Source organism: Podarcis liolepis (assembly GCF_965112155.1).
Source record: "Podarcis liolepis genome assembly, chromosome: 1".
In the NCBI taxonomy this organism is placed as follows: domain Eukaryota; kingdom Metazoa; phylum Chordata; class Lepidosauria; order Squamata; family Lacertidae; genus Podarcis; species Podarcis liolepis.
In genome coordinates this window covers 118,526,182-118,550,879 of record NC_139554.1, presented here as the reverse complement: position 1 = coordinate 118,550,879, position 24,698 = coordinate 118,526,182, and the positions used below count along the sequence as shown (strand labels likewise).

At 43.8% G+C, this 24,698-nt stretch overlaps 1 protein-coding gene across 3 annotated transcripts in view; it reads left to right on the top strand.

Annotated features, from left to right (window-relative positions):
• Positions 1 to 24,698, top strand: part of CALCRL (calcitonin receptor like receptor) — a 93,506-nt gene that overhangs the window by 46,672 nt on the left and 22,136 nt on the right. Inside the window, exons 1-8 of one of the 3 annotated variants that reach the window (XM_083468953.1) lie at positions 225 to 249; positions 12,214 to 12,317; positions 13,234 to 13,405; positions 15,720 to 15,830; positions 17,295 to 17,407; positions 22,214 to 22,305; positions 22,945 to 23,071; positions 24,051 to 24,204. In XM_083468953.1, the coding sequence (XP_083325079.1) occupies positions 12,267 to 12,317; positions 13,234 to 13,405; positions 15,720 to 15,830; positions 17,295 to 17,407; positions 22,214 to 22,305; positions 22,945 to 23,071; positions 24,051 to 24,204 (820 nt within the window). In that variant the 5' untranslated portion in view covers positions 225 to 249; positions 12,214 to 12,266. Of the gene's footprint in view, positions 1 to 224; positions 250 to 11,446; positions 11,601 to 12,213; positions 12,318 to 13,233; positions 13,406 to 15,719; positions 15,831 to 17,294; positions 17,408 to 22,213; positions 22,306 to 22,944; positions 23,072 to 24,050; positions 24,205 to 24,698 lie in introns of those variants that run through there. The other 2 variants (XM_083468952.1, XM_083468951.1) reach the window with 2 other exon arrangements.

Genomic DNA, 24,698 nt, shown 5'->3' with positions numbered 1-24,698 from the left:
TTTAGAAAACTATCAGATGTGTTCGGTATTAGTTTTCTTCCAAAAACATTCTCCTTTGTCTTTGTCAGGTTTGATGACAGCGCAGTGCATCATATTCATCTATGACTAATGCTAATTCTCATAATTCCATTATTGAAGATGTAGGTGGGGAATTAAATTGAAGGCAGATAGCAAAAAAATTAGTAGAAGGTTATTTTCAACAAACGCGGAGGTCTGTAAGGGGGAAGCTTTGATCCCTGGCATCTTCAGGTAAGGCTGGGATATGCCGTGAAACTTTAGAGAATGCTTTCTGAGCTAGATGGACCAACAGTCTCACTCATTCATTGTGGACCTGTTATTAACTGGGGGATCTCACAAGTACAGAGATTATAATAATAAATACAAATGTTGCACTGCATGAAGTAGAATTGGAATGTTAGAAGGAATGAGAGGAGTCCCGTCCCCCCAGTAACTGCCTCTGGTTTCACTAAGAGCTAGTTTACTAGAGCATCAAGTGATAAATAAATGAGTTGTCCATGAGTTGTTAAGAGATCAGATGTCTCCAATAGCCTGTAGTATTCATACAAAAAAAAGTAGAGACATCACCTTGCCAACAAAGGTCCGTATAGTAAATGCTATGGTTTTCCCAGTAGTGATGTATGGAAGTGAGAGCTGGACCATAAAGAAGGCTGATCGCCGAAGAATTGATGCTTTTGAATTATGGTGCTGGAGGAGACTCTTGAGAGTCCCATCGACTGCAAGAAGATCAGCTGAGGCTCCAATACTTTGGCCACCTCATGAGAAGAGAAGACTCCCTGGAAAAGACCCTGATGTTGGGAAAGATGGAGGGCACAAGGAGAAGGGGACGACAGAGGACGAGATGGCTGGACAGTGTTCTCGAAACTACCAGCATGAGTTTGACCAAACTGCGGGAGGCAGTGGAAGACAGGAGTGCCTGGCGTGCTCTGGTCCATGGAGTCACAAAGAGTCGGACACGACTAAACGACTAAACAACAACAACAACATTCATACACCGTTTTGCAGTGGATTCATAAACTCTCACAACATAGTGCAAGCCATCATGTCACTTGTGTTATTTCATTGGGCATGAATCCTGCGACTGAACCTTGAAACATTCTTGTCTACAGGGGCCATTTGGTGAAAGTCTGGAAAACCAGTGCATTTGCTGCCTTTTTTCCCACTTGCGGTGTGTTTGTTTGCAGAGTGGCGGCTCTAATCTATGGTTTATGAGGACACCACATTAATTTCATTGCACTGCACATTACGCTTGAGTACTTTCAGGGCAAACCGAACAACACAATGATGCTTTTATCCTTGCTTAGGTTTATTTGAGAGCAGGGCAGTTAAATCATGATCAGCAGATATGACAGTATGTATCCATAATTCAAGCTGAGTTCTACTGCTCCCTTAGTCACATTCAACCGTTTGCTATCTGATTGGATTAGTATCACTGGCATTATGGGTGGCAAAGAACACTATTTTGATATGACTGGGGCAGCATTTTCCTTGCAGAAAAATAACATACATATAAAAATAAAAAATTCCTTCCAGTAGCACCTTAAAGACCAACTAAGTTAGTTCTTGGTATGAGCTTTCGTGTGCATGCACACTTCTTCAGATACATATAAAAGCCGTCAATTTCAGTGAATTCGGAATTTATGAGATTTCACTGTTTCTCAAACACGCAGTGCTGTTTTTCCAGAAAAAGAGGTGCCGAAACTCACCATGAATGCTCCCGTCATTCTCCTAGAATGGCAATGGCGCCCACCTGAGAGGTCCTAGCAAGTTCTGGCCCTGCTCACCCATGATTTCTTTATCTTAAGAACAAGAAAATCTAATTTGCACTTTCAAGGGCCCTGAGAGTGTTCCTAATAAGCATGTAGTCAGTGCCACTCAATTTCATTTTGGCTCTGAAATCCTAAAGACAGCAGATCAGCTCTTCCGTCAAATTACTGAGGGAGCACATCTCAAATAGAAACGAGTGTAGGCATGTATTGCCCTTTCGCTTTCTAATTACAGAGTTAGTTACAACAGACAAGCAAGCAAAGTTGGGGAAAGTGGTAGAGCTAATGGCAACTCCAGGCAGTGCTGCGAAAGACTCCGGGCTGAACTCCCAGGGAGCCACTGCAAGTCTGTACAGACACTTCAGATGTACCCTTTGTCAGACTCTGTACAGTGGTGCCTTGGTTTAAGAACAGCTTACCATATTTTTCACTCCATAAGACGCACCTGACCATAAGATGCGCCTAGTTTTTAGAGGAGGAAAGGAGGAAAGCCCCGTTTTTTTTGGAATCAGCTCACAGTTGTGCAGCTTCTTTTGCAAAGGGGAAAAGCCCCGTTTTTTGAGGGGGGTCAGCTTAAAGTTGTTGAGCATACTTTGCAAAGGGAAAAAATCCTGTTTTTATGGAGTTCAACTCACAGTTCTGCAGCTTCTTTAGAAAGGAAAGGGAGCCATTTCTACAGTTTCCAGACAAATAATCTCATCAGCTAGTCACATGTCGCTGGGGAAACAAACAGCCTCCATCTGCAGAACATTCAACAATGGAGGCCTGGGCAAGGGGGCGGAGCCAGAAAGGGAGCCAGTGGTCGACCACACATTTGCTCCGTAAGACGCACTGACATTTCCCCTTACTTTTTAGGAGGGAAAAAGTGTGTCTTATGGAGTGAAAAATACGGTAGTTTATGAAGAACTTGGATTAAGAATGCTGCAAACCCAGAAGTAGGTGTTTTGGTTTGTGAACTTTGCCTTGGAAGCAGAACATGTTCTGCTTCCTGTTGAGTGTGTTCCATTTGTAAATTGAGTCCCCCACTGCTATGGGAAAGCACGCCTTGGTTTAAGAATGCTTTGGTTTAAGAACGGACTTTCGGAACTGATTAAGTTCGTAAACCAAGGCACCACTGTCATACCTCGTGTTGCATCCGCTTCATGTTGCATCTTTTCGCGGTACATCCCGCGGCAACCCGGAAGTACTAGAATAGGTTACTTCTGGGTTTCACCACTCTCACATGCACAGAAGCACTAAATCACGCTTTGCGCATGCGCAGAAGCGCCAAATCACGCCACGTGCCTGCGCATACTCACCGCTCCGAGTTGCGGGCATTTCACGTTATGGACGGGCCTCCAGAACGGATCCTGTTTCTAGCACGAGGTACCACTATATTAGGCAGATTGCTATGTTCCTAAACTAGTGACATTTGAAGAGGGACGCAGGTGGCGCTGTGGTCTAAACCACTGATCCTCTTGGGCTTGCCGATCAGAAGGTCAGCGGTTCAAATCCATGGTACAGAGTGACCTCCCATTGCTCTGTCCCAGCTCCTGCCGACCTAGCAGTTCGAAAGCTCGCCAGTGTGAGTAGATAAATAGGTAGCGCTGCAGCGGAAAGGTAAACTTGTTTCCATGTGCTCTGGTTTCCGTTACGGTGTCCCGTTGCGCCAGAAGCGGTTTAGTCCTGCTGGCCACATGACCCGGAAAGCTGTCTGTGGACAAACACCGGCTCCCTCGGCCTGAAAGCGAGATGAGCGCTGCAACCCCATAGTTGCCTTTGACTGGACTTAACCGTCCAGGAGTCCTTTATCTTTACTTTTTTTTTGTATGAAGATGTACCCATAGAGACATCTATTCCTTATAAAAAATGCATTTAATTGAGAAAAAAAGAAAAAAGAAAAAGCACTGAATTGAATAAGGGTCCTTTCCAGTCAAGCTGGAACGGCATTTGCTCACTTTTGATGTCAGCCCTTGCAGAGAGCATCCCTTGACTTTATACAGACATCTGATTCCCCTTTGATATTTGCAAATGCATGTCTGAATCGAAAAACCCATCACATTTCTTTCTGTACGGATGTTTGCTTATTCCTCTTTCCCTGGTCCTGCTTTTAACTGTGCTTGTGTTGTGATCAGTTTCAACTTTAGAGAAGTTCTCTCATTTCTTATTAAGGCTGTCAAGGTTTTGGCATCAATGCAAAGCATTTTACTACAGAGCAAGCGCATTTCTGCTTTTCTAAGTGCACTTTGCAAGGCACATTTCCTTTGATGCAGCAAGCTTGATTATCGAGCATAAAGCAAGCTTTGCAGAATCTAGGCTAGTGCTGTGTACTCCATTTTCTAGAAAGTAGTCTTCTCTTAGGAAAGAGGCTTATTTTTTTCTGCCTCCTCGTGACACTTTTTTTAAAAATTGAATTTTGGTGGTTCCAGAGTTCTTGTTTATTAATTTAATGGTGTATATAACATATGCAAGTGTGCCTGTTTTCCAGGGACAGTCCTAGATTTACAGGAACCATCCTGGTTTCTGAGTTGATCCTGGAATGTCCGACTTTTCCTTAGGACGTCCCTATTTTCATCGGGGAAATGTTGAAAGGTATGGAGTTATCGGACCCCTAATCCAAAGAGATAAGTAACTACACAACTTTTAGAAGACATCTGAAGGCAGCCCTGTATAGGGGAGTTTTTTGTTTTATTATGTTTTTATATACATTGGAAGCCGTCCCTCATTTCATCGGTGAATTGTTGGAGGTTATGCACTTGCATGGTAAAATAGCTTCTAAGGAGTTTACAAGTATAAAATACGATGTAACTAAAATGCATAAGTAAATGCATAAATGCATAATTAAAATACAATAAAAGAATTCCATCAAAGGAATGAAAGCATCTGCAATTGAAAAATGCAATAAAGCAAATCAATTTAATGATGATGATGATGATAACAACAACAACAACAATAGTACTATTTACAACACGTAAAAAATTGTAAAGCATTAGACATTCTTCTTCTTCTTCATTCGTAGCTGAGTAAGATTGTCTTCCATAAACACGGTTTTAACAGTGAGTCCGCAAGTGACTGTGGAGGCCAATTGTGAATCCACATGTCCTTCCACAGTGGGTACACAGGTTTCTGGGAAGGAGTTGATCACGGTGTGGATTTGCTAGGTGTGCCTTCCTCTTAGCATGTTTCTCCCCTTCGTCCTGTGTTCGAGCGTCTTCAAAGCCCATGACACCTTTGGTAAAGGCTGTTCTCCAATTGGAAGGTTCGCAGGCCAGTGTTCCCCAATTGTTGGTGTTTATACTACATTTTTTTAGATTTGCCTTGAGAGAGTCTTTAAACCCCTTTTGTTGACCACCAGCATTACACTTTCTATTTTTAAGTTCGGAATAGAGTAGTTGCTTTGGAAGATGATAAATTTACCAATACAGGGTTGTCTAACAATTAATAAAAACAAGTAGGGCACAGGTTCAGGGGAATGCTTGCTTCTAAACAGGTGGATCTACAAGAGCTGGAGTGTTAATACCAATTGTTGTTGTTCAGTCGTGTCTGACTCCTCGTGACCCCATGGACCAGAGCATGCCAGGCACTCCTGTCTTCCACTGCCTCCCACAGTTTGGTCAAACTCATGCTCGTAGGTTCGAGAACACTGTCCAACCATCTCATCCTCCATCGTCCCCTTCTCCTTGTGCCCTCCATCTTTCCCAACAGCAGGGTCTTTTTCAGGGAGTCTTCTCTTCTCATGAGGTGGCCAAAGTATTGGAGCCTCAGCTTCAGGATCTGTCCTTCCAGTGAGCACTCAGGGCTGATTTCCTTCAGAATGGATAGGTCTGATTTTCTTGCAGTCCATGGGACTACCGATAGGAAGTGCTAAAATTCCGCAATATTGGTTCACCAGCAAGAAAGGCTTGCCGTCTTCAGGTGTTTTCGGCCATTCTGCTTGAATGCAGAAGCCAACATGGGTGCAAGGAAACTGTGATGAGCTCCACCCCCTTGCTCTCCCCCCCCCCCCCCCGCATTGACCCCCAACGCATGGAGGAGGCAGAGATGGGTGTTTGTGTTTGGACTCATGTCCTCTTCTCCCCGCTCCCCGCTTGCATCTTGACTTTGCACGCAAGTAAAATGCCCAAAGAGAACTTTTTGGTCTGATGATGAGATGCTATCTCTTCAGAAACGAGCTTCTTTGGTTTCTCAGATTATTTTGCCCAGTAATGAACGTGTGTTGCCTTTAGGAAGAGCGAGCGTTTTCAAAATGTGTTCTTTCAAGCATGACAACGCATTTCTTTTCTAGCAGGGCTTTGTTTGAAATACGGTGTTGCTTTCTTGCTTCTTCTTTTTTGGCACCAGGTTGCTCAGGAAAGAAAGTTATTTTAAATGTCCATTGAGGACATGTTTTTAAAACAGGAAAAAACACGGCGCTGAGTTGATAATAGTTTGCCGCAAAAGGTTAACCCAGTTTAAATGGGTTTGCCATCTCTAGGAGATGGAACATGATGTTCTAAGCCAGTTCTCAGTTCAGAGCCTCATAGTGCAAAGGAGAGGGCTTCTTTGTGGAATTCTGGACCTGTTTTGGAGCACATCTTTGTTCATTTTCCACCTGTGTGAAATAAATCTAAAAGTAAAGGGACGCGGGTGGCACTGTGGGTTAAACCACAGAGCCTAGGGCTTGCTGTTCAGAAGGTTGACAGTTTGAATCCCCGTGACGGGGTGAGCTCCCGTTGCTCGGTCCCAGCTCCGGCAACCTACCAGTTCAAAAGCATGTCAAAGTGCCAGTAGATAAATAGGTACCGCTCCAGCGGGAAGGTAAACGGCGTTTCCGTGTGCTGCTCTGGTTCACCAGAAGCAGCTTATTCATACTGGCCACATGACCCAGAAGCTGTATGCCGGCTCCCTCAGCCAATAAAGCGAGATGAGCGCCGCAACCCCAGAGTCGGTCACGACTGGACCTAATGGTCAGGGGTCCCTTTACCTTTTACCTAAAGGGACACAGGTGGTGCTGTAGGTTAAACCACAGAGCCTAGGGCTTGCCAATCAGAAGGTCGGCAGTTTGAATCCCCGCGACAGGGTGAGCTCCCGTTGCTTGGTCCCTGCTCCTGCCAACCTAGCAGTTCGAAAGCACGAAGTGCAAGTAGACAAATAGGTACCGCTCCAGCAGGAAGGTAAATGGTGTTTCCATGCACTGCTCTGGTTTCGCCAGAAGCGGCTTAGTCATGCTGGCCACATCACCCGGAAAAACTGTCTGCAGACAAACATCAGCTCCCTCGGCCGGTAAAGCGAGATGAGCGCCAGAACCGCAGAGTCAAAGGGTCCTTTACCTTTATGTTGGAGGTTTTTAAACAGAGCTTGGATGGCCATCTGTCACAGAACAGAAATCGTGCTCCGGCAGCGCGGCGGCAGTGGGAGGCCCCATTAGCTAAAGTGGTGCTTCAGGTTAAGAACAGTTTCAGGTTAAGAGCGGACATCCGGAACGAATTAAGTACTTAACCCAAGGTACCACTGTATATAAAAATAAAAATAAAGTCATATTGTCTGCCTAGCTTTTGCAATAGTAATGAAGCAACAGAAGCTGGTTCACAGAGTCTTCCTTGCTTCAGTGAAATCGTATGTCAAAAATGCATTTATTATATGTCAAATCTATCCTAGAAGCATGCTTTTATTCCCTTATACTCAATATTTTTGTTACGCCTTCACTCCCTTCTTATCTCTTGCCATTAGTGTCACTATGCAGTGAAAAAATTGAATGAGGGTAATTGAGCTTTTGCAGTTATTTTTTTTCATTTTCTTATTACATTTATATCCAGGTGGCATGGTTAGGCTGAGAGTCCACACATTTTACATGATCGTTTTTTCAGTAAGTGTTAAGCATTTGGCAGATTTCCTACATTTGCCTGCATTTGACAGATTTCTTACATCTTTGTTAACCAATATACACTTTTATTTTGGTAGAGGATGCCACCACAATTAAGTTAAATCAGGATTTTTTTTTTTAAAAAAAAAAATCTTTTGACATACATTATATGTTGGCTTTTGCGAAAGACACCACATCGGGTTGTGAAATCATGCTATGCACTTACTTGGAAGTAAAACCCATTCAGATTAATGCCACATACGTCTAATAAACATGCCTAGAACTGAGTAAATATGCTTCATATCCCAGTCCTAGCTTGAGAAGAATTTTATTATACCTATTTAAAAGAGTTGCATTTGTCCAAAATAGTATCCATGGAGTCAACTGTTTGTTTACTGTCATAAATCTATCTTGTAGGTCATGACTGTTGGAGAAAATAAGTCTGAAGATTAGAGGGAGTGGAGCGTATGGGAAAATGCTGCTTGAGTCTAGACAGAGCTGTGCATGTAGGAATTTAAATTTCCATAGTACAAAACAGAGTTGCTTAAACAACGCAAAGCCATGGAGCGAGATCTAGCTATTGGCATAAAACCCACTCAAGGCCATTGATTTCTGTGGGTTTTCGCTTAATACAGTGGTACCTTGGTTCTCAAACACCTTGGTTCTCAAACAACTTGGAACCCAAACACTGCAAACCTGGAAGTAAGTGTTCCGGTTTGTGAACTTTTTTGGGAAGCTGAACATGCTCCGTTTTGAGACTTACGCTTCCAAGTTTAGTGCCACACTTCTGTTTGGAGTGTTACACTGAAGTCTGTCTGTCTTTGCTACTTATTTTGCATTTTTGTGGCTCTTTTGTGTGTGTGTGACTGTGTGGAACCCAGTTCAGCTACTGATTGATTGTGTGACTGCAGTACAGTGGTACCTCGGGTTACAGACGCTTCAGGTTACATATGCTTCAGGTTACAGACTCCGCTAATCCAGAAATAGTACCCCGGGTTAAGAACTTTGCTTCAGGATGAGAACAGAAATCGTGCTCTGGCAGCGTGGCGGCAGCAGGAGGCTCCATTAGCTAAAATGGTCTTCAGGTTAAGAACAGTTTCAGGTTAAGAATGGACCTCCAGAACAAATTAAGTACTTAACCTGAGGTACCACTGTACACCAGGCACATCCAACTCCCAAGAAACTGTATAAAAAGACTGGCTGTGATCTACCCATTGTCATTGCCAAGAGTTGTTGAGATTTTTTTAGGGGAGGGTTGGCCAAAGTTCTTAAGCTATTTATTATTATTATTATTATTATTATTATTATTATTATTATTATTATTATTATTTTGTGGAGAGTAGACTACAAAGTTTTTGAGCTTTTGGGGGGCAGGGTTGGCCAAAGTTGCTGAGCTATTTTGGGGGGGATCTACAAAGAACACTAAGGCGGTCAATTACAGTGGTACCTCAGGTTACATACGCTTCAGGTTACATACGCTTCAGGTTACACACTCCACTAACCCAGAAATAGTACCTCAGGTTAAGAACTTTGCTTCAGAATAAGAACAGAAATCGGGCTCCGGTGGCAGCAGGAGGCCCCATTAGCTAAAGTGGTATCTCAGGTTAAGAACAGTTTCAGGTTAAGAATGGACCTCCAGAACGAATTACGTTCTTAACCCGAGGTACCACTGAACATTGTTTATTGTTTTCACTTTATGGATCAATGGTCTCATTAGATAGTAAAATTCATGTTAAATTGCTGTTTTGGGGATTGTTATTAAAAGTCTGAAATTGATTAATCCATTTTCTATGGGAAAGCGCGCCTTGGTTTTGGAACGCTTTTGTTTTGGAACGGAGATTAAGTCTGAGAAACAAGGTAACACTGTATGGCTATCACCCATTGGCCACAAAAGCAATGGAGGATGGATGAGCAGTGCTCAATGTTGTTGAGGATATTTCTTCTTCCTTTCGATGATCAAATTAAGAACATATGATAGGGGCTTCCGGATCAGAGATCCGTCTTTCCCAGAAAATCTATTTCTATCAGTGGTGACCCAGATGTTTTTGGGATGCAAACAAGCTGGGCATGAGGGCAAAATGCTTCTCCTGTTTCTCCTTCAGTCTAACAGCTGACAGTCAGTAGGGGTATGCATTTATTTCAAAAAACAAAGGCAAAGGGCAAATGAATGCTCCCCCGTTCATTTTCATTTTCACTTGTATTTGTGAGCATGCAAATTGCCTGAAAATTGACAGAGGTAGCAGTTCAACGTGTGAATATTTCATGCCTTTTGTCTGGAAAACACCAAAGGTACAATCTGGAGAAGAGGATGGGTCTCTTCTAAAAGGAAGCTTATCAGGTGTCCTGTCCTTTTTCATCACCTCTAAAACAAGGAGAGCCAGTGTGGTGTAGTGGTTAAGAGCAGTGGACTCGTAATCTGGTGAACTAGGTTTGATTGCCTGCTCCTCCACATGCAGCTGCTGGGTGACCTTGGGCTAGTCACACTTCTCTGAAGTCTCTCAGCCCCACTCACCTCACAGAGTGTTTGTTGTGGGGGAGGAAGGGAAAGGAGATTCTTAGCCGCTTTGAGACTCCTTAGGGTAGTGATAAAGCGAGATATCAAATCCCAAGGACCTTTTGCCCAGTCTGTCTGAAATTTTCAAGTTTGGTGCCCTGAGAGAATCGTAGAATTCTGCACATTTGGTGCCTTTTGAACAGAAAACACCAAAGTTACGGGCATCGGAATGCAGCGGGGTCTCTGCTGAAACCAGCGAGCGAGCAATTAAAGTAAAATGAAGCTGATCAAAACGAAGGCATTTTTGTTTTTTTAAAAAAAGTTTTGTTTTGTTTTCCTTCACCTTTACATCACACACACTTAGTATTCAGTGACATTCTGGAAACTGCATGTAGCTACTATGGTTAATTTTGACCAAACTGCGGGAGGCAGTGGAGGACAGGAGTGCCTGGTGTGCTCTGGTCCATGGGGTCATGAAGAGTCGGACATGACTAAATGACTAAACAACAACAACACTATGGTTAATTGTGGTTGGTAGAGACTTGTCCTCTGAAATTGTCTGATCTCCTTCAAGAACAGCCTCAGGCCGTCATCCAATAATTCAGTTTTTCTTCACAAAAAATAAGCCAAAGAACCTGGTCCATGCAATGTCTGCTAGACTCAGCACAACATGTGTAATGACTTCGCTTGTGCCATTATGGAATGCAGAGTTTGGGAAGGGAAGGAGGAAGAATGGTTTCAGAAGGGTAAGCGGGACCAAGTAGAAAAATAGGATTGGTGACAGTTGATGTGGAAGGGGAAGCAATCTTATTCAGCACCATTTCGGTCCTTTTTTTTAAAAAAAAAAGAAGTTTATTTATGATTTTCATTTATAACAAATAAACATCTCAAGAAAGAAATTAAAACAATTCTCACATGTCGAACTTTGACTTCCCTCCCCCTCTTTCAGCGGTTCCATGAATTTACCCTCTTTTTTTACGCCCTTCTGCATATCCCAATAAACACTATCAATTCTTTTCTTCATCCATTTCATACACGTTTTAGAAACTGCAAGTTTTTACAGCAATCCTGCTAATGTTTTAATTTGTTTATGATTTGTTTGTAAAGATCCAATAAGCGATTTCCATTCCTTGATAAAAAGTCTGTTGTCTTGATTTCTTTTCCTTCCGGTAAGTTTCGCCATTTCTGCATAGTCCATGAATTTCTGTAACCATTCTTCTTTCGTCGGGACTTCTTCTTCTTCCCGTTTTGGGGCAAATATTATTCTTGTGGCAGTGATTGCTTGCATAAATGAATATCTATATTGTTTAGGTAACTCTGATTCCCATCATTCCCAAGAGAAAAGCTTCTGGGTTTGGGGTTGTTGCTTTTTTAAAAATTGCACAATTTCAGTCCTGGCTTGTGTACCATTCCATCTTTCGTCTTGCAGGCTCTTCGCTTGCCCCCAGATTGGTACTAGAGTCCATGGCAGGGGCAAATAGGAACGTGGAGGGGAAGAAGGGTAATTTCCACTTGTGGAAACAAAAGTCTGTTGTGCATAGGTAAATGGACCCCTGACCATTAGGTCCAGTCGTGGCCGACTCTGGGGTTGAGGCGTTCATCTCGCTTTATTGGCCGAGGGAGCCGGCGTACAGCTTCCAGGTCATGTGGCCAGCATGAATAAGCCACTTCTGGCGAACCAGAGCAGTGCACGGAAACACCATTTACCTTCCCACCGTAGCGGTACCTATTTATCTACTTGCACTTTGATGTGCTTTCGAACTGCTAGGTTGGCAGGAGCTGGGACCGAGCAACGGGAGCTCACCCCGTCGCAGGGATTCGAACCGCCGACCTTCTGATTGGCAAGTCCTAGGCTCTGTGGTTTAGACCACAGTGCCACCTGCATCCCTTCCTAAATATTTAGTACACAGTTAAACCATTTGTCACTTTTAAGTTGACTACAATGGGAGCAATTAACCATATATTTTAATTTCTCCCTTTCGGTGAAAAAGAATAGAAATGAAAGTGCTTAACTTTGGCTGGTTATTGTTCTTCTAGTGAAATATTATGAGTGTCTATTCGGTTTAAGGTTGCTTTTTATTTTATTTTAAAAAATGTGTTTGTCTTAATTTCAGCCACACTTCTTTTCTGAACTACGGTGCAACAACTACACTAGCTATATTGAGTGATGGAGACAAATTGGATCATGCAGATGGTGTTCCTCTTAGCTCATACCTTGGTGAGTTGCTTTCTTTCCCTGAAGTTACTCATAGAGTATAATAAAGGTGTTTTTCTTCTTCTTTTTCAATATGCACATGCAAAGCACGCATATTATGTTACCGACACCATCAAAATCAGGTCAAGCCTCAGATTTTCATGCTTTTCACTCCGATAGCATATCCATCCCTCAAAAAAAAAAAAAATAATAATCTGAAAACTGGCATTTCTCCTATGGATCAAGCCAATGAATTTATAAATTTCTGCTAGCTTTAAACATTTCAACAATGAAACAATGTGTTGTGTCTAATGCACCTGGTTTCACTGCTGCAATGGGATTTTCATTTCCTCCCCCTGTGTGCCCCCCAACTTTCTGGAGCTGATTTTGAGGGTGCCTGAAGCGGCTGGAGGCAACAGAAGAGGAAGAGGAAGCTCTGTGCATGAACAAGACCTGTGGTGGCAGTAGGACAGCCCCATCTCAGAGAACCCACTATTCTTTCTGTTCCTTAAAAAGTGAATTCCCAGTTGCAAACTGCAGTGGAAAGTCATTATCTCACAAGGAAATCGGTCTTGTTAAGTCTTAGTTAATTGTGGGAATTTGATCAATGAATAGATCTCATTTGCATAAATTTGCATACGGACAAAAAGTGTTTCCGCCACCTGCTTATTTTAAACTGGCACAGGCATATGACTACATTTAAAGAGTCGTGCCTGCTGCGCAAGAGAAATGGTGGAAGGGTAGAGCCTTGTAAGTTGTGACCAATGGTTTTTACAGGTACACGTATAAACCTCTTTTTAAAAATCTCCCGCCTGGTTTCTTGGAAGAGGCCTCTTTAATCGCTTGGAATATTTCGCCCCACTTATTCTAACTAATTAATCGATGAAATACTGCATCCCTCCTGAGAACGGCAGCAATTTTTTTCTCCCTTTCTATTCAGATTTTTGTCACGGCGGTTCCCGACGAGAATGCAACCAAAGAAGGCTATATAAAAGGGGATACGAACGCAACCGAAGATATCTATGGATTAAGCGTAACTGTGAATAAAATCATGACAGCACAGTTTGAATGTTACCAGAAAATTATGCAAACACCTTCTCAAAAGAATGAAGGTAAAAAAAAAGAAACCTGAAATGTTATTTAAAAAAAAAAAAAACCTGAACAAACCCATATATTCTGAATGAAAGCATTGTATCTGTTGTTACTTAAAATTACATTCTGAAAAACAAAGGCAATCCCCATGCAAGCATAATATCTCATTCAGACCACTGCAGGAAACCGACTCGTACAGTCTTCCTGGTAGGATGCCATCCAGCCTTCGCTTAAAAAGCACTCTTGATGCCTTATGTACCGTACTTTTCCGTGTATAAGACGAGGTTTTTTTACTGTAAAACAATTGTTCAAAATCGGGGCTAGTGCGGAAGGGGGACTGGCATTTGGTTGCCAGCGGCGATTGGGTGGGTAATTGGTGCCTGCGGCAAGGGCTGCTTTAGATTGGCTGCTGTGTCCATTGGGTTGGCGATTGGTGGCTGCAGCAAGGGCTGCTGTGGATTGGCTTCCGCTGCGGCAATTGTAGGTGCGCTTGCTCTGTGCTTTCGTGACATGTGGCGATTGGCAGCGTTTGTCAGTCCGGTGAGTGATTTTTGGCAAACCCCCCCCCCAAAAAAAAGCTCAACAACTATGGGCAACCCTCCCCAAAACTGGAGTCCCCCAAAATAAATTGGGGCGTCTTATACACGGAAAAATATGGTATTAAGGATCCCTTGCAAACAGTTCAGAGGAGGAGAGGAAGAACATGAAGCAAACAAACTCAGGGAGTTGAAAGCTGCAGCACACAGTTCATGGGATTACATATTTTTAGAAATTATCCTAATTAAATCAGGGTTTTGAAAGTGTGGGGTGCAGGTCTCAACAAATCAATGAGACCTAAAAGAAATGGGACCATGTAGACCTTCCACGCCTAATTTTGACCAGCTGCATCGGAGGCCCTGGCAGAGCAAGCCAGTTTGTCACATAGCTTCACTCTAGCATTCTGCTTCATGTGTATATTTAAATTTTCCGTTTTACAATTCAAAATACTCATTTTACATCCTTAAGATAGCAATGACTTCCCTTCTTCTCTTTCCATGGTTCATTTTACCTATCACAAATCCCTGCATATTTTACAAAAACTATACCAACTCAGTATTCCGTTATTGTACCCATCAAAACTTGTTTACGCTGTTGAATTTATCTTAATGCTGCCAGCTTTTCCAACTGTATACAGTTATTTCCCAATGTATTCAACCAACGATTTCCAATCTTCTTTAAATGCATATACTTCTTGTTCTCTTATTCTGTGTGTTAAGTCTGCAAATTGTGCATATTGTGTTGCCATTCTTTTTAAGTTGCCATTCTTCTTTAGTTGGGACCTTGCTCGTTTTCCATTTTTGGGCCAGTGCTTTTTTCTTTCTGTTTGGGGGCTAATAGCATTCTGCTTCTTGGTCATGCTAGTGTCAAGCTTCTGCCTTCTGGAAGAAGGTACAGGGTTATAAAGACTAGGACTAGCTCCCTGAGAAACAGTTTCTATCCAAAAGCGATTTTGGTTTTAAATGCAATGTAAGGTGGCACTGTGGGTTAAACCACAGAGCCTAGGACGTGCCGATCAGAAGGTTGGCGGTTCGAATCCCCGTGATGGGGTGAGCTCCCATTGCTCGGTCCCTGCTCCTGCCAACCTAGCAGTTCGAAAGCACGTCAAAGTGCAAGTAGATAAATAGGTACCACTCCAGCGGGAAGGTAAACGGTGTTTCTGTGCACTGCTCTGGTTCGCCAGAAGCGGCTTAGTCATGCTGGCCACATGACCCAGAAGCTGTACGCCAACTCCCTCGGTCAATAAAGTGAGAGGAGCGCCACAACCATAGAGTCTGTCACGACTGGACCTAATGGTCAGGGGTCCCTTTACCTTTACCTTTATGGGAGTATATTGTATTTAAAAATGGGGCATCAGAGTTTTTAGGGGGCTAACCAGGTTGTGATAGCAGGCTGGTTGGTTTTTGAATGTCTTATGTAGATTTTTCAATTTCGTTGTTCTGTATGAGACAATGACAATAATGATTATCATATCGTATTGTATCGTATCATATCGTATCATATTGTAGGGTGACAGAGCCTCAAGAGCTCCCAATAAACTATAGATACTCAAGAGGATATGGTAGTGATGTTTGAAAGCCCAGATGAAACAGATGTAGTGGTCATGGGGGAAGGTTTTTTGTTTACCTCGAAAGCAGATATGTAGCCATTGCAAATCCACTGGACTTAATCCAAAGGTCAGCTTCCTGGAACGGAAGGAGTCCTTCTGTCAAAGGAAGTCTCCTTCCGCAGGAGGACATTCTTCATGGTGACTTAGGATCAAACACTTCATAACTTCTTCTCTTGTCTTTTGCTTAGGTCCTTATTGCAATAGGACATGGGATGGCTGGTTGTGCTGGGATGATACTGCTTTGGGGAAAACAGTCGTCCAGAACTGCCCTGATTACTATCAGGACTTTGACCCCTCAGGTAAATCTCTGCCAGTGAGGAAATGTATTAAAATGTGAACGAGTCTCACCAATACCACGAGGAAGATGCTGTTTGTGGTGCTGCTCTTGTGCCTTTCTAAAAGCCACTCTTTGCCCCATTTAAGACCAGCCTTAGACCAACATTGGTTCCTTCACATTGTACCAGGCCGAGGGCCTTCTTGGTAGTGGCGCCCGTCCTGTGGAACGCCCTGCCATCAGATGTCAAAGAAATAAACAACTGCCTGACTTTTAGAAAACATCTGAAGGCAGCCCTGTTTAGGGAAGTTTTTAAAGTTTGATGTTTTATCGTGTTTTTAATATTCTGTTGGGAGCCACCAAGAGTGGCTGGGAAAACCCAGCCAGATGAATGGAGTATAAATAATAAATTATTATTATTATTATTATTATTATTATTATTATTATTATTATTATTATGGTACCTAACTACAGATGGGCAAATGGGTCAATTTCAGTTTCCCCCACTTTCTCATTTTTCGAGTCTTAGGTCTGGTTCTTTGCATTCCCACATCACTTTGCATTTTTAAAAAAGATTTTTTAAAGTGCCTTGCTTGGCTACCAAGCTGTCTTTAGCTTGAAAGGATTTAAGTTCTGTAGGCCGGAATATATTGTGCACTTTTTCTCTTGATGCTGAAATGCCACACCAGGGCAGAATTGTCATTCACCCAGAGGTGAGACAACCAAGGTTAGGACAGCCGCGCGGTTTGTTCGAAGCCTCCTAAACTGCACTGGAGCCCAAGGGTGAGAGTGGGTCCCGCAAGACCATCTTGTGCCTAAATAATGTCATTTGAACTTTGTGCTTCAATTCAACAGTTATTGGACATTTATGCCATTTAATTTGTAATGACTGCTCCCCACATAAAACGGGGGGCGACCTTTGCGTGGACGCGCGCAGCCCCTGGATCTTGAGCGGCTCCATCAACACAGGCTTGGCTTCGCCTTCCCCCAGGTGGGATACCTGGAGGTCTCCGCCTACCTCAGTCAGTTGTCCAATCCCGCCTGGGGGAAGCGTTGCCAAGGAGACCAGGCCAGGTAGGGGAGGGACTACCTGCCCACACAATAGAGGGAGGATCTTACCTGGGAATTTGTAATATACTATAGGGCAGTGAGTGTTTCATTTATCTGAAAAAGTGTCATGATTATAATCCACAATGCAATTATGTATGTTTACAGCCCACTTTAATGCATGTTTCTCTATTTCAATGTGAGTGCACAGAACCTTTGTGCTGCGTTATTGCGTTAATGCAACCTTAAGTAATAAATTCGCATTTACTTCCCAAGTCAAATAATGAGATAGATCAGGTTTGTTTGTTTTTCAATTTCTCTGAAATTTTGATTCTTTTATTTAAATTCTTTTATTTTTCTACATCTACTTGTTAAATACAGAGGAGAAACAGGAGTAATGACTATGTGTGTGTTTTTCCCCTCCTTAATTTTCCATAACAAGAAAAAGTTTTTAAGACCTGCGAAGAAAATGGGCAATGGTTTGTACATCCCGAAAGCAACAGAACATGGACAAACTACACGCGCTGTAGTTTAGGAGTAAATGATAAAGTGCAGGTAGGCTGAAAAATGAATATTATCGGGGGATGGGATCCATTTCAAAAGCACATGGAACTGATGTTATTATGGCATCATGCGCTTTTTGATATACAACCTTTATTTTTCACTGTATTTCAGGGAAGTTTGAAATGCATGTAGTATTTTACCAAATGGTTACTATTGGTTTTACTCATGGGTAGGCAAACTAAGACCCGGGGGCCGGATCCAGCCCAATCGCCTTCTAAATCCAGTCCGTGGACGGTCTGGGAATCAGCATGTTTTTACATGAGTAGAATGTGTCCTTTTATTTAAAATGCATCTCTGGCTTATTTGTGGGGCACAGGAATTCGTTCATTTATTTATTTTTCAAAATCTAGTCCGGCCCCCCACAAGGTCTGAGGGACAGTGGACCGGCCCCTTGCTGAAAAAGTTTGCTGACCCCTGGCTCTTTTATTGCCCCTTCCAATTGGGCAGATATTAATGCATCCTATAGAGAGAGGGGCTCACAAATTAGTGAGGGCAGGATCATAAACAGTTGTTGTTGTTTTTAAGGAACTGCTGCATGTTGGATGGGAGACATTAGCAGTTTCCATGAGTTTTTATTTGATAAAGGAACATTAGAAACGTGACAGAAACTTACCAATCCTTGAAGCAGTTTCTTTTTTATTATATTTTTACTGAGGGTGAGGGTTCACCCCAGCAGCACTGAATTATTTACCAAAATACAGTGGTACCTCGGGTTACAGACGCTTCAGGTTACACACTCCGCTAACCCAGAAATAGTACCTCAGGTTAAGAACTTTGCTTCAGGATGAGAACAGAAATTGTGTGGCGGCAGCGGGAGGCCCCATTAGCTAAAGTGGTGCTTCAGGTAAAGTTCTTAACCCAAAGTACTATTTCTGGGTTAGTGGAGCCTGTAACCCGAAGTGTTTGTAACCCGAGGTGTTTGTAACCTGAGGTACCACTGTATGCTGATGACAGCTTCGCAACTGAGAATCGGCAGGGAGGTGCCTAGCCTGACCCAGTCCCACTGGTGTGGACAGGCAATGGGTGGCTTAGAAGCACATTGGACCTTACTGATGTGCACCACATCGTGCAAATGTGACTTGAAAGACAATAGGGGGGGAAACAAATTTGCCGGTTTTAAGCCAGTAATGTGCACATAGCCTAAGGATGACAGGTAATGCCACCCACAGGCAGGGAAGGCAGGCAGGGGGTGGCTAGCTGACCGTTTACTAAGCTAGGGATGTGGGTGGCGCTGTGGTCTAAACCACCGAGCTTCTTGGGCTTGCCAATCAGAAGATCGACGGTTCGAATCCCTGTGACGGAGTGAGCTCCCGTTGCTCTGTCCCAGCTCCTGCCAACCTAGCAGTTCGAAAGCACACCAGTGCAAGCAGATAAATAGGTACCACTGCGGCGGGAAGGTAAATGGCATTTCCATGCACTCTGACTTCCGTCACAGTGTTCCGTTGCTCCAGAAGTGGTTTAGTCATGCTGGCCACATGACCCAGAAAGCTGTCTGTGGACAAACGCCAGCTCCCTCGGCCTGAAATCAAGATGAGCACCGCAACCCCAGAGTCGCCTTTGACTGATCTTAACTGTCCAGGGGTCCTTTACCTTTACCTTCTACCTACTGAGCTTGGTAGACCAGTGCCCCATTCACTATACTGGACCAACAGCCTAGGGGCAGTGATTGTGAAAGAGTGCTGGGCCATTCTGCCCCCTGGTTCCATGGAATAGGCAAGATGACAAATCCTACCAATGAGCATTTAAGAGTGAAGCTCCCCTCACCCTGCCCCGGCATCCTAATCTTCAAGCTGTTCTGTTGAATGGAGCATAGCCAACTATAAAAGGTGTTTGATGTTTGGGAAGCACATTTCGTTTAATGACAGCTTGAGACCCATGAAGTTCCTATTGGGTTACAGTGCAGTTGGTCTCATGGATTTTGCAAGGTCTATTAATATAGGCCTTGATCACCCTGTGGCTTCCTTGCAAGCTGGTGTGTGTGATTTAACCTGCTAAGTGCTCATGATCTCAAATTTACATGAGAGCCTCTTGTAAAATAAAGGATGGAGAAGCAGGCATGCAGCAATCTCTGTTTAGAACCAGCCTGCACCTTTTGTGGTCCTCAGAATTGAGCATAGCTTCACATACCCTAACCCAGGGATCAGCAAACATTTTCAGCAGGGGGCCAGTCCACTGTCCTTCAGACCTTGTGGGGGGCCAGACTATATGGGGAGGGGAATGGACGAATTCCTGTGCCCCACAAATAACCCAGAGATGCATTTTAAATAAAAGCACATGTTCTACTCATGTGAAAACACGCTGATTCCTGGACCGTCCGTGGGCCGGATTTAGAAGGCAATTGGTCTTGATCCAGCCCCGAGCCTTAGTTTGCCTACCCATGCCCTAACCCATGTTTGTGCAACCTGCAAAGACTTTGATGGTGATTCCCTTTGTGCTTAGAAGTCCCAGCAAGCAGCAATAACCAGAGGCAGACTCCAGTTCATCGTAACGGGTCACAAGCTACTCAGGCCAGATTACATTTTTGGACTTGTGTTGATCATGGAGGCCAGCTCTGCTTTCTGGCACGAGGGGCAGAAGCAGCCATGAGCAGAACTGGGCTAGTCCTAGAATGCCTCACCAACACAGAATCTGGGAATCTCCCAAAGAAAGTTATAGGGACCGAGAAGAGATATGGGATCTCCCAGTCAATGTCCTAAGTGGTTTATGCTGAGAACCACAGCGTAGTCCCTTAACCGCTATTTGCCAATCGGTGAATGCCGGCAAACAGATGCAAGAGATGCTACTCCAAGCTTGATACAGATGTGATTAATTCAGAAATATATATTCCGCCAGTTACCATGAGTATTAGATTATCTCATCTGCATTTGCACCAACTTCCATTTATTTCTCCTTCTCTCTTATTTTTTTTTTTTTAAAAAGACTGATGGAAAAGTTTTAGTTCAGTATGTCAATCACAGTTTATTTAGGTGTCTTTCATTTGCTGTTTTAAGATCCTCTTGCGGTACACATGGATTTCATCGAAGCACTTTAGAAGCACGTTCATTTGCAGAACATTTGTAATGGGCTCAATATGAGATGGATCAAGTTGAATGCATAGCTGTACTCAATAAAGTAAACTCAAATTATGCAACAGCAGACGAGTATTTTTTTAAAAAAAAATAAAAGATTGCAGTATGAAATAATGGCTGCTGTTCTCAAAATGCAGTGTGTCCACCCCCCACCCCACCCCCCAGCTTCAAAGAAGCTACTCTGCAAATAAGCAAAGCTAAACATGATTCCTGTTACGGCTTTTATTGGCGTGGAGGTGGGAGGGGAGCGGGGCCTCAGGGGCCTTTGGATCTGAAGGAGCTTATCATTTAGCCCTATAGCTCGGTGTCCAATGTGCCTGACAGCAAAAAAAATATAACAATATAGCAAAACCATGTAATAAACTACTGAAAGCAATAGCGGAAGAAAACAGATTAAAAAAACAAACACCTGGCAAATCAACAAGAAGCTCAGCGAAACGGAAAACTATTGCTGGCTTGAGCTGGGACGTAGCATGGGTTGCTGGCACCCGGGGGTGGGGCAGCGGTCAGTCCCTTCGCTGGCCAGTGTCTAATCCACCGAGTCTTTTCTCTAAAACCAGCCCCAACCTGGCAGCAGAGATAAGGCAGAGAAACACAAAGCTAGGAGTGCCGCTATGTCGCCTCACCTTCCTGTGCTTGCAGTGAGGCGCTCTAGGCAATGCACATGTCTCTGGCAGTGCTTTCTTGCCTTGCTCTTCCTCCCTCCCTCTCGGCCCAGGGGCGGGGCGCATGCAGGCATCCCTTCTCCAGCCATGAAGAGAAGCCAGGCCCTGCTGCTGCCCAGCCCCAAAGTCCTGGCCAATGGCTCCGGCCTTGATGAGGAAGCCTGTTGTAAGGGCACCTGCTGCGCCCCTCAGAAATTTGTGGCCCGGGTCACTGCCCACCACGCTACACCACTGGGCTTAAGGCTACTGAAATATACTCAGAGTCGAGAGTGGATTTCATGCTCTTTATTCAGCTCATAGTGGTGAGGAGGAATGGATGTTCCCCCAGAATGTCTGCTTTATTTACACAATGAGCCCCAATTGATTGGCTAATTCTGGAATTCTCCTGTAGACCAATCAGGTTGCGGATTCACTTCCACCTGGAGCTGGATTGGGTGGCTCCTGTGGACCAATCAGGCTGCTGCATTCTGAATCCTATTGTTCTAGGACCAATCAGACTGCTGCATTCTGAATCCTATTGTTCTAAGACCAATCAGACTGCTGCATTTTGGATCCTATTCAACTCAGTACATAACAGCTACCATTCTTATTTGTGAGTAAGCAACTCAGAATTCAGTGGACCTTCTGAATAGGCATATGTAGGGGTGCTCCCTGAAATAAGGGAGGCAAATGAGGTGCTTGGAGGGGGATATCTAAAGACACGAGGCCACCACTGATCCTTCCCTGCCTTCATGCCCACCAGTCTGATGGTTCTTAATGGTGACTCAGATAGCCCAACCATGGAAGCTGGTTTTAGGACTCTAAACATGTAGGCCAGGAATGGGAAAACTGTGACCTCTGGATATTGCTGGAAACCAGCCAGTCTGGTCGGGGATGATGGGAATTGTAATCCTACAACTCCTGAAGGACCACAGATTCCCTGTCCCTGGTGTAGACAGTCACAGTAGTGAGATGAACTATTGCTAATATCCTATTTTGCACTAGTCGTGTTACTTTGGAATGCTTTGTACCTATTTAGTTCATGGGATTTGTGGTTTCATCTTCTTCTCTGTGTTTTATTGCAGACAGCTCTGAATTTGTATTATCTCACTATCATTGGTCATAGCCTTTCAATAGTTTCACTTTTGATTTCCCTTGGCATATTCGCCTATTTTAAGTAAGTATAATTCTGTTTATATTTTGCTCTTCCCTGACTTTGTATAGTTTTATTATTATGGAAACAAACACTAATAAATCACCATGACCTATAAATCATTCCGTTTCTCACATCTAAAATTATTTTGAACAACTATTGGCAATGGCAACTGTCATTTTTTAATTCTTACTGATGCATTCACATTTAACGGTAATTTACATTGACCATGTTTGAACATTCATTTCTCAGCTCAGTAAGCCGAAATATGAATGAATCTCTTCCCTGCCCATACGGCTTGATAGCTCCTCCCTTCATAGCCTAAGCAACGAAACCAGGAAACCATAGTTTCGTATTTTATCCTAGCCAGGAAACTATGGTTATCAGTATCAAAACAAACCAGGAACTTAAACCATGGTCTGAAGTTGTTTTAATGCCATGGCTTGTGGTGAAGTGCAGTAGCCATAGTTTCCCGACTTGGATGAAACAGGAAACGGTGACTAATTGGGAGCTTCCTAGTTTGATTGCTTGTACTACATTTTGCACAGGCAAAATGCTTGCTCCTTTCTTGGTTCACTGTATTCCCGCATATAACTGCATTGCTACTGTTGCAAATCTCTTGACCATCCACATTAATTTCCTCTTGTCTATGTTTCCTTTCAGGAGCCTGAGTTGCCAGAGGATCACTTTGCATAAAAATCTCTTTTTCTCTTTTGTTTTCAACTCCATTGTTACAGTCATTTCTCTCACAGGAGTTGCCAACAACCAACAGCTGGTTAAAGCTAATCCAGTAAGTGGGCAGGCCTTTGGTTGTTTTACTGTTTCATAAGTGGCAGCCTTCCAGTCTCAAAAGTCTGATAGGCAGTGCAAGTGAGTCTTTTTCCAGCAGAAGTAATTAGATGGCAAATTTGATACCTACAGATTAGATGGAGGGCAAGGTAGGGCTATTCTGCTTTACCTTTTTATTCTGTCGTTCTGCCCAGACACTGAGGTCCAGCGCCGAGGGCCTTCTGGTGGTTCCCTTGCTGCGAGAAGCCAAGTTACAGGGAACCAGGCAGAGGGCCTTCTCGGTAGTGGCACCCGCCCTGTGGAACGCCCTCCCACCAGATGTCAAAGAGAAAAACAACTACCAGACTTTTAGATGACATCTGAAGGCAGCCCTGTTTAGGGAAGCCTTTAATGTTTAATAGGTTATTGTATTTTAGTCTTTTGTTGGAAGCCACCCAGAGTGACTGGGGGGACCCAGCCAGATGGGTGGGGTATAAATAATAAATAATAAATTAAATTAAATTAAATTATTATTATTATTATTATTATTATACCTGACCTCGCTCCAACTGGGTCACTGCTGCATACCAGGATGGAGACTAGAAATGGCCAGGTTGGTGCAGTGCTAAAGCACCAGCAGAATCAATCCAGTGCTCATGCCAGCGCGTTTCCACCATGCCAACCTCATTGCCACCTCGTCCCTGCCCCTATCCTTCCTGGGGCCTCCTGACCTTTCAAATCGTTGGAGAGCATAGATGGCTGCTTGGCAACAGGACGCAATAGGAAACGTTCCTTTTGCAAGTTTATTTTAGCTATTTTAGCACCCAAGCCTATAGCATTGACACTTGGAAGTTACAAATGTATCTATTTCAAAACATGGCAGTTCGGAGAATTAAAATCTTTTTCTTCACATTAAAATTAATGCCCAAAACAATTCTTATTTGGTTGTTTCTACTTTCCAAATGATTTGACGTCATTCCGGTGGTGTTTTTTCCCCGTAGATCACATGCAAAGTGGCTCAGTTCTTCCATCTTTATTTAATGATCTGCAATTACTTCTGGATGCTCTGCGAAGGCATTTACCTGCACACGCTCATTGTGGTGGCTGTATTTGCAGAAAAGCAGCACCTACTGTGGTATTACCTTCTCGGATGGGGTATGCTATTTTCCTCCTTCTTTTTCTTCTTAAATCCCAAAGATGTGCCAATATCCGCTGGAGAGCACAAGCATAATGGTGCTTTCATTTAAGAGATTTGCAATGCCATGGTTGAAGCAAGCCTGTCCCGAAGCACATGGTTCAGGCAACGGATTGAGACAGGTGACAGATTGTGTGCCCAACACCCTCCCATCCACCAAACACGAGGCCCAGGGCAGTCTTAAGCATATCCGGCGCTGTTGTGCAAAGATCCCTCCAGCTCACCCTCTTTCCCACAGTTGTCGACCTTTTTTTAGGGCTGGAGGAGGCGGGCAGCGGCTGGAGGGTAGTACCTCTGGCGGGGAAGAGGCAGAGGCTGGACGCGGCGCCTCCCAGCTCAGCTAGCTGCTTCGTGCCACAGTGGCCACGGCAGACAGCACACCAAGCGAGCGGGCCTGTGCCGAGGGAGCATGCAGTGGCGTAGCGTGGGGGGTGCAGGGGGGCCGGCCGCACCA